The 17,247-nt window shown below is 41.9% G+C and overlaps 1 protein-coding gene across 3 annotated transcripts; it reads right to left on the reverse strand.

The window, feature by feature from the left end:
- Positions 1 to 267: 267 nt before the first annotated feature.
- Positions 268 to 14,942, reverse strand: MFSD14A (major facilitator superfamily domain containing 14A). Of its 3 annotated transcripts, none has more exons than XM_017827181.1 (12): positions 14,921 to 14,942; positions 8,525 to 8,620; positions 7,382 to 7,444; positions 6,636 to 6,763; positions 5,493 to 5,607; positions 4,792 to 5,010; positions 4,385 to 4,498; positions 3,833 to 3,904; positions 3,233 to 3,345; positions 2,970 to 3,067; positions 2,229 to 2,392; positions 268 to 1,600 (listed from the first exon to the last, which is right to left on the reverse strand). In XM_017827181.1, the coding sequence occupies exons 3-12, from the start codon at positions 7,406 to 7,408 to the stop codon at positions 1,394 to 1,396; spliced, it is 1,257 nt and encodes a 418-aa protein (XP_017682670.1). In that variant the 5' UTR covers positions 7,409 to 7,444; positions 8,525 to 8,620; positions 14,921 to 14,942; the 3' UTR covers positions 268 to 1,393. The 3 variants fall into 3 exon arrangements, with proteins under 3 accessions (XP_017682670.1, XP_017682669.1, XP_017682668.1); XM_017827180.1 differs by lacking the exon at positions 14,921 to 14,942 and adding an exon at positions 14,832 to 14,849; XM_017827179.1 differs by lacking the exon at positions 14,921 to 14,942 and adding an exon at positions 13,834 to 14,003.
- Positions 14,943 to 17,247: the final 2,305 nt, after the last annotated feature.

The raw sequence follows: 17,247 nt of genomic DNA on the forward strand, positions 1-17,247 counted from the left end.
ACAGGAAAGGGTGGCTGGGTGTAACTAACTGACCTGTTTCTTGGAGCCTGGATCTATGGCCATCCTGTTGCCTTCGATCCCCCAGGAAACAAGGAGCCAGCTGCAGCCAGCCCATGCTGCTGGACAGCAGGGATAATTCCAAGGCTCCTTTATGTGACACATAAAACCTGCTGCACCTGAACTCCAGCTGACTTTGCTCATCTGCTGAAGTGTAACACACATGCACTACAGCACTTCAATTAAGGTTTTAAGAGACGTTAACAATTATTTAAAAATTCATTAAAATATTCAACTTTATTAACAGTATATTTACATATTTTTTTCCTGCTCTTGGTCAACCATGGTGAATGTTCAAAGGTAAAAAAGCATTAAGCAATAACCACAAGATGAAAACATTTTAAACCTATACAATACTTTATACACAAATTTATACAAAGGAACACTTAAATAATACAACTGGACACAAAAATATACACTTTTAGAGAAATTCACATCAGTAATTGTATATAAAGCTCTCTTCTGTACTAAGGGTCCTGAAAATTTAGGACTAAAACTTTAGCTCTGTAATGCAAAAGGGTTATTGTGACAGTCCTCAAAGGCCACTATATAGCACACGGACAGATTCAAGGCTATCAGCTTATAGTTCAGTCTGTGTTTTCAAGTTTTGAGGTCCTTATGATTACGCAAACATCAGAAATATAGTGGTATAATAAACGGTGCGTAGGAAAGTAGAGTTTTAGAGCCAATATTAAAATTTGTAGGCTCAAAACACCCACTTACTATTTAAACAAGTGTTTGACACTACCGTTTATTCAAAAATAGAAAGAGTAAATGCACTTACATAAAAAATAACTTTTACTGTTCAGCAAGCGTGCTCATGTGATTTTTGTATTAGTACAAACTTAAAAAAACCTGCCATGTGACTTTAAAAAGAAATGATACCAATTTACCTTCTTCCTACTTGAGTACATTTACATTAAGGCTTTGAATCAACTGACCCAAGATTTTAAAACGAATGGGTCCACACAGATGCCAGTATGTCTCATTGAGACGTAGCGTGACTAGAATTAAAGCTCACCACCGTAAGGAAACAGAAGGACACATGCTCATGCCTGGACTCTACTTTTTGTCTCTGAACTAGAATGTAAAGTTAAGTTTAGCAGTAACAGTATTTCATGGCAAGAGACGAGTATGTAACAGTTTGTTTATAAAAGCAAGTAAGTTTTTAGTTCAATGGCAACATCTTTGGAGAAAGCTCCTGTTTTAATTCCTACAGATTTCATGCAGAAAGATACTTCTTAAGATTACCTTAAGAAATTACATTTTGATGGAATTGGAATGTGTATCCCAAACTGCTGATGAAAAGAGTCCAAAAGGTCTTCCTGGATTTTTGTCATACATTTGTATCTTGCAGTAATGGTTCTTTAGCTTCACCAGGAGCTTGTGGGCTGTGGGGATGGCCATGGCTGCCACAGTGTTTCTTCCAGTTGCTGGATCGGACGTTTAGGTTTGTGTGTTCAGGAATAAACAAGGCAACAAGTAGTGCCAACAGCACAGAGCACGCTCCAAATAAGAATGGGGGTCCAGGAATGATGGAATTCTGAAAACAACAACAGTAACACCACAACATGTTAATGAGCCCTTAAACGCACATTAACAGACTACAATTGCTAATTATCCCAATTTCTGGAGTGGGAAGAGTTGTTTCTGGATGCACTAGTTAGTACAGTGGAGTCTTTTACAAAAAATGTGAAAACAATGTTACATCCTAAGATTTAGGACAAGGGAGCACATGATTCTTATTAATGTCTGCCAACGTCCTTTGCTAGGGCAAGTTCTTCCTGCTGAGTTTCCTAAACAAATTAGTATCTATTAGAAACTAAAAAAAAAATAGAGAGCTTGGTTAAAGGACAACAAAACCAAAACATGCACCAGTGGTACACTGTTGGTATCAGTCCATCCTTCCCTCTAGGTATTCTGCTCACAAGGGTCACAGTTGTCTATGACTATCAGCTGTATCTACTGGAAAATTAAACTAAACCAACACATCTGTTAAACAAACAGACCAACAACCCTGCCCAAGACGGACTCAAGAACGTCTTTCTAAACCCTTCACTTACAGTTAGTGTAACTAAATGTCACACAGCATCAAACTCAAGAACTGATGGGCACATGATCCCTTCTTAACTTCTTTTTTTTGGAAGCAGTAAGTAAAAAAAGAAACATACCTGTTGTAAATGGTATTGTGCAACCACACTACCTCCTGATGGTGATTCAGGCATGGGCAGTTCATTCAATTCAACGTGAAATATATAGAATATAAAACCATAAAGTGCTGGTCCCAAACCATTACACAGTCCTCGAATGCCTGTTATCATCCCTTGAACAACACCTGGGAAAAGCAAAATAACCTGTTCTCATCTATCTGTATTTATAAATATATAATTAACTATTTCTGATGAATCAGTAAGACGTTATTCACTTCACCTTCAAACTGATGCAAGCAGGAAAGCTCTAAATGCTGTTGCACTATGTGTAGCAATAAACAAGGGGTGCAAAAAGCTTGTCATTATGGTACATTCAAGTGGTTTTTCCATCTGCCTCTAGCACACAGCAGTACTTGCCATGCTGAGCTCATTCAGAGGCCAGGAGATAGGCAATATCCCTGCTGTCACAGGGGAGAGAAAGCACTGCATGCAACAGTGAGGAAAAGGAACAGTGCATTAAGTCTGCTGAATATTTTGCTACTGCTGGGACCCGATGAAGGTTTTCCCTCTGTGCCACAAGTACGTGACACACACACTCTGCACCCTCCAAGCCACGTGGATTTAAGATGTGGTGCCTTGTGCTCAGGAGTCTGGGCTGGCCTGCCAACTGAGGCTGCCTGACGAGCAGCATGACGAGACCCCAGCGTGTCTGTCTGCACAGTATTCTGTGACTAGAATTCCAAGATCCAGGACAAAACCTACCCTGCTGGTCGGCATCAGCGGTCCGTGAAACGAGGGCACTGACAGCTGGGAAAGTAATGCTGGACATGGCTGCCACGGCACCGGCTGCCCACATCATCCTGCAAAACACACACTGGGATCACTGCCTGGCGGGGCTGGAGCTCTGTGCTGGGAGCACATAAATGCTGGATACACCTCACACACACTTGGCTGTCTCCCTTGGATAACGGGTAAAATGCAGACAAATACTGCACCATTCAGAGACTGAGATGCAATGTACTTACCACGGTTCTGATCCAAAGCCGTACCACGCAAGCTGCAGTATTTGAAATCCTAGGCCCAGTAGGATGGTATTTTTATTTCCAATGGACCGCATAAGTAAGCTCAAAACTATTGTCTAACAGGGGAAAAAGTGAAAAAAATAAAATCAGAAAAATAACATTTTATTCTAAATGTTAAACACAGATGAGTTGATGAGTTAATTAATTAAAAATGCAACAAAACCCCTGAAAACATTTTATTCTTAATGACAAATATATGCAAATAAATGTTTTAAAGTAAAATTCTCCAGAAGCAGTAGTTGCCTCTACCCAAAAAATAGCAATTATTTAGCAAGTAATATAACCAAACCATCACCCCTTCTTTGATGCACAAAAGATTTAGTTTTCCCAACACAATACATATCAGATATTAATGAGCCAAACCCTGGTTGTCAAGTACTTTTTCATCTGTTATAGAGTGTTAATCGATAGTTAGAGATTTGGAAAAAAACAGCTATACAAAAGGTGAGTGACAGTTATGGAACCACAGTGTTTTCAAAGTTCTTCACAGTCCTTCATTCTTTTGAACTTAGCAAATCAATGACACACAGAGCAATAACTGACCTGTGCAATAATGGAAAGAATCCCAAGGACTGCTATAAACGCTGCAACACTTTCAGATGAAAATCCCATTATCTATATTAAAAAAAGGCAATTTGATTATTAACCATAAACCATGTATCAGGATGTCACAAACACAGTGAGGAAACACACAACAGTAGAAGACCAGTATTACTCAGCTCCTCCTTAACTTAGAAAATCTAAGTCATGGGGTTTGGAATTTTTGTATTAAATAGAGCAAGTATACAAAAATAAAGGAGCGTGAATTGAAAACAATTAAACAGTTCTCTCAAAAAATAAAACCAGTTTTAACACACTGAACCTTGTAGTCCAAGAATAATGCAAATAACTACAAAATACAAGAAATTGTTTTATAGTTCATGTCTTTCTATAAAGAGAGAAAAACAGAACAGCAAGAGGACTTAAATCAGCTGCTGGAAACTTTTAAATTATACTAGTTATCTACACCTTCCATACTATCTCAGCAATTCTGAAAAATTTCCTAAATCCTGTGTATTTACTTTTGTTCAAATCCATACCAAAATGTTACATTACCTGTCTGAGGTATAGGAAGAAGCTGGAATATTGACCTGCCTCTGGGAGGTAGGAAAGAAAGACTGTTATGCAGATTAGCAGCACAATGGAGTCCTGGCCAACTTTCTTCAGTGACTGCGGAGAAGGAAAAAGTATAAAACATTACAAAACATTCCATCTCCTTTTTCAGAAATCATCCCTAGCTGGGATCTGAAAAGCCCGACAATGAAGCTGTTATTTGGTACCACCAGAGCATTCCCTGCACGTTTAGCAAGATTGCTGGCAAAAGTATTAATAGTGAAACAAGGTCAAATTTAAAAAAGAAAGGCTTTGTTTTTAGGCTTGAAACACAGTAAATTCAGCCTCTTCCCTGTCTCTGAAGCTCAACATCAACAAATAACAAAATATTCCCTATTTAAGTAGCTTACTGCAAAAGGGTCAGCCTGCTCCCACGAAATGGGTGCTCCCCAGGATGCTGGCCTCATCTTCTCTGGCAGCGATTCTGGTACAGCAACAAGGATGAAACAAATGTCCAACAAGGCTATTGCTGTAGCCAGGACCACAACCAGGCTGTCTCCGTACACTCGACCAAGATAGGCACCGATAGCAGGGCTGGTGACTAAACTTGCTGCAAAAGTTGCTGAAACCTGGAACAAAGCACAGCTGGTAAGACTTTCAGTGACACAAGTCAGCAGTGTTATTACCCACACCTCCTCATCTTCAGAAGCCTGATCATTTTAATCAGGCAGCGATTAAAAGTAGCCGTTTTACTGTGCCTAAGTGGTAGCAGCTCTGTGTTTCAGAATATCACAGTTTTTCAAGAAAACCCTTTTCTGATAACTGGACAGCAATGTGAGGCTCACAGCACTCTTGCATGTACTGACATAACTGGGTTTAATTAACTCTGGAGTCTGCCGATATCTCTGGGAAGAAATGAGCTGTATTTAATTTAGAAGCAAAATATTCCAAATATACAAGACTGGATGACAGGAACAATTAAATGGAAAAACCTGACTCCAAACTAAAATCAACTTGCCACAGAAGAAACAAACAGGCAGCTTTGAAAAGCGCTACAGACTGAAGGGTTTAGTACTGCATAACACAGGAAAAGAGCAAAAATAATACCTACCAAACCATAGGCCATGCTTCTCTCATGTTCTTGGGTTATGTCTGCTACATATGCAAAAACTACAGAAAATGTCACTGCAAAAACTCCAGACACGGAGATAACAGCGAAATACCACCTAAAACATGATAAAAAAATTAGAACAGCTAAATAGAAACAGAAAGTCTATTCAATCCAAGTGCAGTTCAACAGTAAATCACCCTGTCCAACTTATCCTGACAATTTATTGAGATAATCTTGGATAAAGCTAATGTGAATGTGTCTCGATAGAGTTGTGTAACTCCTCCTCAGTGTACCGAGTACAAACAGAGTGCTTTTGTAACACCTACAAAGTGCTGCTGTGATTAAGTACTACTGGGAAATGAGGTGTTCAACTAACAAATTCAACTGATCTATGACACAAAGTGAATTAGGAACTTCCGTATTTTGAGAATCTGGTCATGGAAAGGCCTCAACATTAGCCATATCTTTATGCTACAGACACTAGCACTTGGCATTTGAAACCTTAATCTACACTTAGAAACAAGCTTCTTCCAAAGAGAGACGAACAACCTGTGTGACCAGGGAAAAAGTGGGAAAGGCTGACAGAGCTCCCTGAACAGCTGGTGCTGCCCCACGTCAGTGCAGGCTGTGCTGCTGCCACACCCTCAGTTCATGCCCGCCTGGGGGATGTTCCAGCCAGTTAGGAGGTTACTAACTTGCACACAGCATGAAAGGCGGTGGATTTTAGAATTTGAGAAATAAAAGTGTAAAACTGCAGCAACATTTTATGTCACAAATGGTTACTTCACACCCACATTAGGTCAGGCTCTAATCTCCACACAGTCGGATTTGAGTACTGTGACCACACTACAGACCTGCCCAGTTTACTGGAGAGCATTCTCCCAGTGTTTGTACATGTGCTGGAGCAGGACTAGGGCTTACAGCACACAGATCAAAGCCAGCAGCTGCTAAAATTCTGACCAAGGTGTTTGGCCTCATGGCAGCTCTTCAGTTTGACTGTTCCCCCAACTTTGCATGGAAGTAATACAAAAGCCTCAACCTCCCATGAACCATAAATAACATTTATCGACAACGCTACAAACATATGCATTAGATGCAACCTTAACAAGAAAGAGCCAACCTACTGTGAAAGAATTTACTAACCATGGGCTGATCTTCATTAGTGGTATTGGTGCACAGGTGAAAAACACTGTTAGCAGCAGGAAGGACTTTCGTCCCCACACATCAGACAGGGCACCTATGAGTGGGGCACTGAGAAACGACAATAAGCCCTAAATGAACAAAACATTTTAAGTTAGAACTGAGTGGTTAGAATTGTGATAGCTGACCACACCACATCTGAGAGCAGCCTGGGCTCTATTTTGATTCAAGTCAATGACTACAGTGCAATGCATCAAAGGCAGTGTGACCAAGCATCCCTGATCTTCTATCCCATGTCTGGTTACATAAAATTTGAGATCTGTTACCCCAGAACTACACAAAATTCAAAACACAGATCGTCCAGTCATACTAGCAGTTTTAATAACTGTGTTTTATAATCTTACCTATTTAGAATTCACATAAACCTAAGTAATTGAAAATACCCTACTGGAGCAACAAGCTCCAAGTAAAAAATTATCAACTTTTACCACCATATGCATCATCTGGGATTAGTCAACTACCTTTTTTATTTGCTGAACCAAACAGTAGATACAGACCAAGCAATACCTTACTAGAAGTGAAGTGATGCATATTTGCCTTTTTACAAGTAATTTACTCCCCTGTTTTAGTTATACTGCAAAAGCCATATTGAAAAACCTCTTGAATGTTTCACCCAATTGGCATTCATTTCTATATTCCTCCCACCATTCACTTTAAACTGTACTTGTGATTAACTTCTGTCAGCTTACCTTTACTCCTTGAATTAGACCATTCATTAGAAATGTATGTTTTGGGAAGGTTTCATGCAAAACCTGGAGAAGAAATATGAATACTTGTCATTTACACAATAGTAGCTACAAATATTGCTCATGATACATCCAACTTTATGATGCACAGTACTTTTTTTATTTTCACAGAATACAGAGGAAGAAAAAGACAAACCACAAATAACGTATTTCATCTCTAATTTGCATGGAAGGTAATTTGGGACTTCAATGTCTGAAATCTAAATAGTCCACAGAGAACTTAGAAAATCATCTCAGACCAGACTTTCCACATGTTACTGTGCCATCTGTTGGGAACTGGGGAGGGAGAGAGGAGACATCACCTCACATTCTGAAGTGCCTCCCAGCTCAGTGAGGAGAGCCCAGAAATGCAGGTCTCTCAGTGTGACTGGTGTCAGTGAGAGGGACTCCCTTCAGTAACCAATGTACCATCTATACCCAGGACACTGTTCATGGTTAACATCAGCTTTCAGAGCTGCACCAAGACTGCATTTTAGGTGGAGCCTGCCTGAAGATTTTTAAGCCTTCACTCCTTCTAATTTGTCAGCATGTGTCACTCACAGATTAAATCCAAATTAAAAGCAACCAACTACATGACAAAACAATTTGGTACAAACACGTTGGTATGACTGTCTCACTAATCACAGGGAAGCTCTGACTGGTGTAACAGGGTCTGTGCTCTGAAGCTTCTGTTTAAAACACAGCCAGGTCAGCAAAGATCTCCCTACCTACACACATACACATGCTTGCATAATGTTACCAAATTTGAAGTATTTTTGTCTTTGTATTTGTAATGTGCCAACTTTTTGTGGCAATTTGAAAGGAAAGATAATTACATTGCTGTCTTATTGATTTCAATCAGAAAATACTTACATGTAAGCTTGAGTGTTAGCAGACTTGCACGTAAACAGCTATGCTACACATTACTCTGCTTTAATGAAAGAATTTGAAATTTTTGATACCATCTAAAAATACAGAACTTTTTACTTCCACAACAGAGCAGGTCAATGATATGTAATTTTAATTTAATTCAGAAGATGCCAAGTGCCTTTGCAGTAATTGCCCCATGTCCTGTACAGCGAGAAAAAGCTCCAGAGAATCACTTACCACCAGAGTGGGAGCTGTCAGGAGTCCCCAAGCAAAGAACTCCAAGAAGATTACAATAACGGCATGGTAGACACTAGGTGAGCCTATTCCTTGAGGCTAAAACAAAAGAAAAGACAGGTGATAAAAACATCTAACCATCTATCAGAGTAGTGAGAAATGCATTTGAACATTAAAAATAGAAGGATTAACAATTAAACAGGACTCAAACCTTTGGAATACAGTTACCCCAGCTAACTGGTGAAATTCCTTTTTTTAATCCTTTGGTGATAATGTCCTGAAGTGTCTTAATTTTACTATGCAGAATCCTTCACTGCCATCTCTAAATATTAACCACTTACACTGCCACTCTGGTAAACAAGGATGCTACAGGGAAAACAGACGCTTCTTCAGAAGATCATTTTATTTTCCTTGAGAAAATTGCTGAGGTTTACACAATGCCACATGGAATCAAGTTTTCATGATTCCAAAACATGGTTGTGTTTACACTCAGCTATCTCAAAATCTAATTACCTGGTCTATCAAACAGCTCTACAGCACTTCTGTTACTAAAAGGCATCACTGCTACAAAACTTTGATAGCTCTAAATCAGGAAAGAAACCAAAATAACAAACACCAGAAGCAAATCTCAGGAACAGCACTGATCGCTTCCCAAATACTGAGTGCAGGCCTGTGAATTACAGGGCGTTCAAATGCAGGAAGAGATACAGATGAAAGATTTGACATAAGGAACTTCAAATTCTTCAGTGATTTAGTAGAATCAGAAGTAGCTTTTGAGAAGAACAAAAGGAGCATGGGTGGGACAACCTGCTCATCTTGTAGCCTCTAAATGCTGTCAAACAACATGCCACAGTGCAACATTTGCAAATTAAGGATATGGTTCACTAATTATTTTCATATGAAGGCACTATGAATAACTCATCAGAAATCTCATATGCATTCTTTAAACTCAGAAGTGCTGCCTTAACATGTACTCTCCCAGCTTGTAGGTAAGTTACTACGAGTGGTACTGATGTGATCAGACCTGACATTACACTGAGCACACACAGCCTAAAGACCTCGGCTGCTTCCCAAGAAGGCTCACTGGGATCTTATCGATGTGTGTAAGTTTCTGATGGGAGGGAGCAAAGACAAGAGCCAGAAACTTCTCAGAGGTAACAGAACCAGAGGCACACAGTGAAATACAAGAAATTCTACTTAAACCTTGAACAAGGACCCCCTGAAACAGGCTGCTCAGTGAAGTGTGGAGCCTCCATCCCTCAAACCTCACCAGACACAGCCCTGAGCAAACTGCTCCAGCTGACACTGTCTGGGTTAAGACAGTGGGGTAGCTGGATCAGATGTTCAGAGGTGCCTTCCAGCCTCAAATACTATACAATTCCAAGTTGCAGTTCTGTAATATTAGAGTCTTTCTTTTATGACGAGATTTATGCAAGCCATACCTAGCTTTTCTTTCCAGATTCCAGTATTTCCAATATAGAAAAAAAAAAAGCTTATTGAACAAACATAGGAAATAAATACAGAAAACCTCACTGGCTACTCATCCCTCTTGCTAAAAAAGATCACAATTTTTAAAAGTAACCATATCAATATGTAAAAGGTGAGTTACAAAAGTACCACAGAATTGTGCTATTTTTCTTTCCGAAGCCCTCTTCAGTAAATACAGACATACCATAGATATTCCTGCTATTTCTTCATCCTACACTCCTAAGGAGGTACATTAACAGTCTTTTTAGGTACAGAAAGTGGCTATAATTATCTTCTCTTCCCACAATTCCTTTCCCTTTCCACCCACAGTCCTTATTTTAGCTTTGGGTTAAAAATTTATCCAGCTCTGCACAAACTGTAAGTATCATCGTTACCCATTTGGCTTGATGTCACAAAATCAGAAAATCAGGTTGATTCCCATAGCCCCTGGATTCCTGTCACATTACTGGCTCATGACTCCCCCAAGGTATGACAGATGGCGAGGTGGGTGTCACAAACCATCCCCATCCCTCCAAGCACGGGGGTCAAGAGCACCTCTATTCAGAGCAAACACGAGCTCATGGGCCATCTGTCCCCGTGCTGCCTTGTCTCGCTCTGGGCAGCTCCTCACAGACCACACGCACAGACCGAAACAGCAGAACGAAACCAGGGGCTGTTCTGCACAGCTGAGCCACTGGTGACTTTAGAGACACACAGGCAGGTGACTGCTGCCCTCTGCCATGTCATCCAGCTGTAAGCAACAGCAACAGATGTTTCCTACACACCGGCAGAAACAAACAGAAGTGACATTTAAATCACTAGGGTTAAATTTCCTTGCTTTCTTATTGCTAGTGGTCTCTTGCCACAGGTACTATTAAAAAACAAGGTAGTTTAGTGACATTTAGATCATCCCCCCTATAGCCATTTTTAAAGGTGGTTGCAACTATAAAGTGGCAAAAATACTCCTAAGGTGAAAGAGAAAGGGAAGGAGATTAATAAGCATATAAATTGCAGTGCATTAAGATACTTCATGCGCATTCAGTTCACAAGATTTCAGCACCAGTCTGATGCACCCTCCTACCCCAACATGTACAGTGCAGGCACTGGGTGTTCAGCCCTGTCCTACTCTACCAACCTGACCCCTGTGCTTTATAAATGGGCTAACATGTAATGTAATGACCCAAGTGCAACCAAATCAGGTGGCCTTACACCTGGAGATAAAAGATATGGAGTCCTTGAGTGAACAAGCCGGAACCAAGATGTTCAGTCAGAGTAACACCAACCCTTCTCTGCAACCAGGGACCCAGAGCAGAGTGTATTTACATCCAGCTAAGTCTGTGGCACAAAACAGTGCTCTAGGAATGCCCTTTTTCCTGGTTAGAGAGAAGATGTCTTTAACCAAACTCTCTGTACTGTCAGCCATGTCAGTGATAAAAAGTGTACATGCCAGGCAAGCCCAAGAACACACATCTAACAACAACAGAATAACTATCAAAGCAACAAAGACATCAGGTGTAAGATCACAGCTGCTGCTCCTGTGCTGAAAAAGGCACCACATAAAGTACACAAATAAAGTCATTGCATGACTGCTTCAAAAATGCATCATCTTACATAAGACAAATACTAGGTGGTCACAAAGGAAGGCAAAATTAAAATTAAAATTATTGGGAAAAAAAGGGTTGAAACAGAAGTTGTAGATGCTCTATCCCTGGAAGTGTTTACACTAAGTTGGATGGGATTTTGAGCAACCTGATGTACTGGAAGGTTCCACTACATGGCAGGGGGGTTGGAACCAGATGATCTTTACGGTCCCTCCCAACCAAACTGTTATCGTTCTATGAAACCACTTCACTGGTGTTACTGCCTCTCCTTTACTGAAATCTCAAGTGTGTGAGCACACACACCATTACGCATTTTTTCTGTGATACAGCTACTAAAGCTGCAAAGAGAACAACCCAAAAATACTGCCATGCACCCAACCTCCTGCAACACCCACTGCCTTGTCAAGGCGACCCAGCACAAACTGTGGTGGGAGGAGAGGTTTTGCAGAAACAATGGGTGGGTTTCCTTTTTGCTTGTTTTTTTTTCCTGTCCACATCAGAACCAGTGACAATTACATTAGGTTTGACTGAGGTTCCCCATCAGAAACTCTTTTTGCCTGTGCCACTGCCTCATTAACCAGCTGTATATTCTTGCTGGCTCATACAGTTTTCTTTGATGTCAAATAGTTTCAAAATAAACCAATCAGTCCGGAAACTGTACATGAAGATACTTGATTAATTACTGGTTTGCCAGTGGGAGACATTCAACACACGGGGGCCATTTTCATGTACCTGTTTCCCACAGTGTCACACAATGTGCTGGGTAACAAAGGAGCTGAGGACAGAGCACTGAAGGCTAACTAACAGCAAACATTAAAAAAAAAATCCATGCATAAAGTTTTTGCTGTCATTATAAAGAATACTCTGCTATACCAGACCTCTTAACTTTAAAAATGTATATAAAACAAATAAATTCCAGAACATTTATTTGAAAGTAGAAAGTATCACAAGCTGAAATTTCTTATCTACCAACAATCTACATACTTTCATCTAATGTTTATGGCCCATGTTTCCACTGTTTTAATAAACTGAAAATCATACAGAACTCATGCAAGTTTGCATTCTGCTTTTGGAACTGGTGGGAGCCACCCAATGCTGCACCACAAATATTACTGAATGCAGTTAATTGTAACATCCTTTCACCTCTCTTAGCAAAAGAAAGTTAAAGTTGAGAGGTAAAGGGCACTTGGAAGCATATTGTATCTTAACCAATGATCATCCCAGAGAGAAATGATGAAGCATCATGTCCCCTGAGTAACAGCATTTACTCTGCTTCTACTACTCATACTAAAATACTTGCATTTAACATTTGTACAAGGTAATCATCTCATTCATTTCTATCTTCACAAAGAAAGGGAAAACATGTCCTGGAAAACACCAACAGCCATCACTGGAATTAGTTTTGCTTCTTGACACTGAAGTAAACCAGACAGATGGCCACCACTTCGACGAACAAGTATGGTGACTCTGAAACCTCCCTTTCCTCCATTACTGTTCCAAAAAGACAAACTGAAGAGCTATCAGCAACTTAGTCTGTCAAGATGTCTCTTATATGAAATAATGACACTGTATTTAGAAGAGAGCACACGGAAGCTGCATAATGTTACACAGTGGAAAAAATCCAGGGGCAATGATACACTGCAAGTCATGGCACTCATCAATTTAAAAAAACCAAACCAAATCAAAACACAAAAACAAACAAACCCCAAGCTCCAACAGCCAAAACCACTTAATAACTTCCCTTCTTTTTAAAATTTATGTATTCAAGAGGAAGCAAGACAGTGTGAGGAACTGAAAAATCCTTCTTCCAGGCGCCCTTTGCGGGACTTCTCAGGTGCTGGAGCGTGTCCCCCTCGCTGGCCCATTCTGTCCCAGCCCACGGCCACGGCGGTCCGTGCCGGCGGCAGCCCCGCCTTGCGCGGCCCCGCTCCGAATCGCGGCCGGGGCGAGGCGGGTCCGGACACGCCCCGCACCCCGGGGCGGCCGTAACGCCCCGGCGGGCCGGGGCCCAGCGGCTGGGGCCGCACTCGCTCCTGCGCCTCAACCCCGTCCCGCGCCCGGGAACAGCCCCTACGGGCCGGACCAGCCAGCCTGGGCCCAAGAGCTGCTGGGGCACCGCCACCAGCGCGGCTGCCAAGACCCGTGGGCCCACCGGGCCCTGCCCGCCCTCTGCCGCCCCGCCCCGCCGCGCTGCCCGGGGCTCCCCGGGGCTCCCCGGCGCCTCCAGCCGCGCCCTGGCCTCACCGTCCCGCCGTCTTTAATGATGATCTTCTTGGCCAGCATGATGCTGCGGTTCACGGCGCGCTTCTTCTTCTTGCCCGCCTGGGTCATTTTACCATCGCCCCCCGGGGACGGCACCCGCGGCGGCCCCGCCGGCCCCTCCCGGTCCCTTCGGGCCTCGGCTCCCTCCGTCCCGGCCGCCGCCGCCGCCGCTCACGCGCCCGCCGCCATCTTGCGCTGCCCCCGCCGCGCGCGCAGCCGGCGCCGCGCATCACGCGATCGCGCCATTGGCCGCGAGCCGTCACGTGAGCGTGGCCCCCGCCCCGCCCGCGCCGGGAAGGGCGGGGCTGGATCGGGAAACAGGGCCTTGGGAACGGGAGCCGCAGGTAGCGCCCGGCCTCGCGCACCGGGACACGCCGGCACGCAGCGCGCTCGCGCTCCGCCGCGGCCCCGCGGGAGCCACAGGTTCTCAAACGCCCCTCCCAGCACCGCCCCCCGGCGCGCGCCCGTCCCCCTCAAGCGAACCGAACCCGCGGGGGCTGCCGGGGAGAGGAGCGACGGAAGGCGGCTCGTGCTGGACATACCTGGCATTTCTAGAGCCAAAGCACACAGCCACACATATAATTAATCCTAAAAATCCAGCCTGGAGACATTCTGTTTCCTTACTATCAAGATTTAAACTTAGTTTATGAAAGCTCCAGCACCTTCAAACGGGCGGGTCATTCCAGGTTTTGATTTACCTCAGATAATAAGATAATAAGGATCGGCTTTCCCACGGCAGCACGCCCATAAGCAGAGAAGAAACGTGTAGTAGAGCACTATTAGGTTTCATGTGGCTTATAAATGCCTTCTTTGCTGATATCCTGCAGCGCTAAACAGAGCAACAACTGTCCACATCCTCTACTACTGCATTAACACCACCAGACGCAAGTCTCCATGGTCGTATCCACATATCAGTCTTTTCTCTATGTTCTTTTTCACTTAGTCTTCCATCTTTCAACCCTCTTGCTGCTTATCTTCACCTCCTCAGCTCCTGCGACATCCCTGTTTCCCTCAAAACGTCAGCTACACATGGAGCATCCTCCCGTCCCTAGCAACAGTGGAACCTCACCCCTGAGGTACAGATTGCAGCTCCCACCGTGTAAACAAAGAGATGTAAATCTCTCACCGCTTAAGATCGAGTAGCCTTAAGTTAAACTCTTAGCCTTAAGATAAGCACCCTTGTGTCATCATAATGCGACTTTTAAGGAGTTTAGAACTTCCCGAGGCACAGCCCCACTCAGGGGCCAACAGAGGTACTCGCGGTGAGACAAGGGCAAGTAGACTCCAGCTAATGACAAAAAGTGTGGGTCAAGTGGGTCTAGGATGTTTGCAGTCGTTGCTATTATTAGACATTTGTTACAAGTCTTAATGTATCACACCAAGTATGTGACAATTCTGTCCCAGAGTTTCTCACTCGTTCTACTTGAAAAGGAGAGAGGTCCTATACCAGTTTCAAGTCTATCCCTCAGAGTGCTTAGATTTTGGTGGGAAAGTCACACACAGACACGTATGTGAAATGTAAGGGATTCATGTAAAAAAATCAACACAACTACACCATGTCAGCAAAGTCATTTGGTAACCAGGCTGATAAGACAGCTGTTTTACTATCCACACCTTCATATTAGACCAATCCATCTTACTGATGTCATTATCTCAAAATAAATGCTTTTAAAAATCAAGTTTGATCATGTAGACAGGGCAGATGATTCAAATAATGAAAATGTAGAATAAACTCTAGATAAATGACTTGCCTTTGCTGTCATGAATTTCAGCCAGTTACATGTTTTTAAAAATCAAACTCCACTTACATACACAAGTCCTGACATAATACACTCTGCCATTATTTAAATGAGACACAAATTCCTGACAAACATCAAAACTCCTGAAGAAGAGAAACAAGAACTCTCTGTTACATCAAAACACCTGTAGCGCCTGACCCTCTCTACTAAGTAAATACATAATATTACCTGCTAGCTGTAGAGGCCATTAACATCCTTTTGGAAGCAGGATGAAAAGCACAAGCAGATGATGGCTCCAATGGTTTCAGTTAAGACTCCTCAGAAGTGCTTTTAGGCCAAACTGGAAGAATAGTGTCCCCTACATCCCAGTACTCTGTACCAGCTATGCTCCTTTGTTTAACCGGTGAATAACTAATTCCTGTTACCTAATGGCCTAAAAATTTCAGTTTAAGTCATACTGCATTTGAACAATAAGATGAGAGCAAAATTGACAGAAGGAATGGATAGAAATCAAGTGCCCCGAAAATTGCTGGTGAAACGACCCAGTTTTATTATATGTATCTCTGGCAAGGACAGAGAAACATGTTATCCATCATCTATAGTAATGTGTTTGTGAACTCTGTTCAGGTCTTTGATATATTGTAAATTATAGCGATACATAGCTCCTTCTAGAAAGGATTACAGTGTTTTACAATCACATCTCACACTATAAATTGATATTGATACCCAGGCACTCCCTACCACCTCCAGTTCAGGACAAGGAGATCTGGGGTTTCAGATCAGAAGAGCCCAGACAGAGTCACAAGAACATTGCTTGAATGTGATTCACAAGAAGTCATGACACTGGTCAAAAAGAAGCATGTCTCAGTCAAAATTAAATTGCTGGCAAATTTCAGTAAGTTGTTAAAAGATACCATTAACAAACATCTTACAATAGCCTTCTGAATTTTACAGAAAATTATACCAAAATTATATTCTGAAATAGTACATGTTAATTAAAACATTGTTTTATTTCTGCTAAAACACGCATAAGGCAAACCTCTCCTTTTACAATGCTCTCAAACAGTTTTTTATCATATTTCTAATAAAGGCAGTGCTTAATTTTAACTAGTTTATTACCATAGTGGCATTATCTACACATATAAAAGAAAAAAAAAATACAGTATTTTACCTCAATATGGATTTAGAAAAAGACTGTGTTAGGTCATGTAAGATGCATTCCATGGTTCAGCAGTGTTTCACCAGAAAAAAAAAAAGTTTCCAAATTGTCTGGAAACACCATATATTAGAACTGTATTCAGTGTAATCACACATAAATATCGACATCAACATATAAAAACCTAAGACTACCTTAAAAACTTCACTACAACATTTGAATATATGATCTATATTTGGGCTCATATATTTACAATAAAGAACAAAGTTTAAAAAATCTAAAAAAGTGATACTCATGGCAGCAAATACAAACATGTGCTTAGCATAAGCAATTCTTACTGAGCTATAAATTGCTGATGAAATGAATACAACTAATTATAGCCAGAATGACGATGGAAGGCTAAAGAGTTAGTTTGTCATGTCTGCTCTCAGATGCAAACATGTAGCAGACATTCAAGAACAAGCACTGAATGGCACCTCAGGACAGATTCTTTTTTCTTCT

Source organism: Lepidothrix coronata, unplaced genomic scaffold (assembly GCF_001604755.1).
Source record: "Lepidothrix coronata isolate B3197 unplaced genomic scaffold, Lepidothrix_coronata-1.0 Scaffold136, whole genome shotgun sequence".
Lineage (NCBI taxonomy): Eukaryota > Metazoa > Chordata > Aves > Passeriformes > Pipridae > Lepidothrix > Lepidothrix coronata.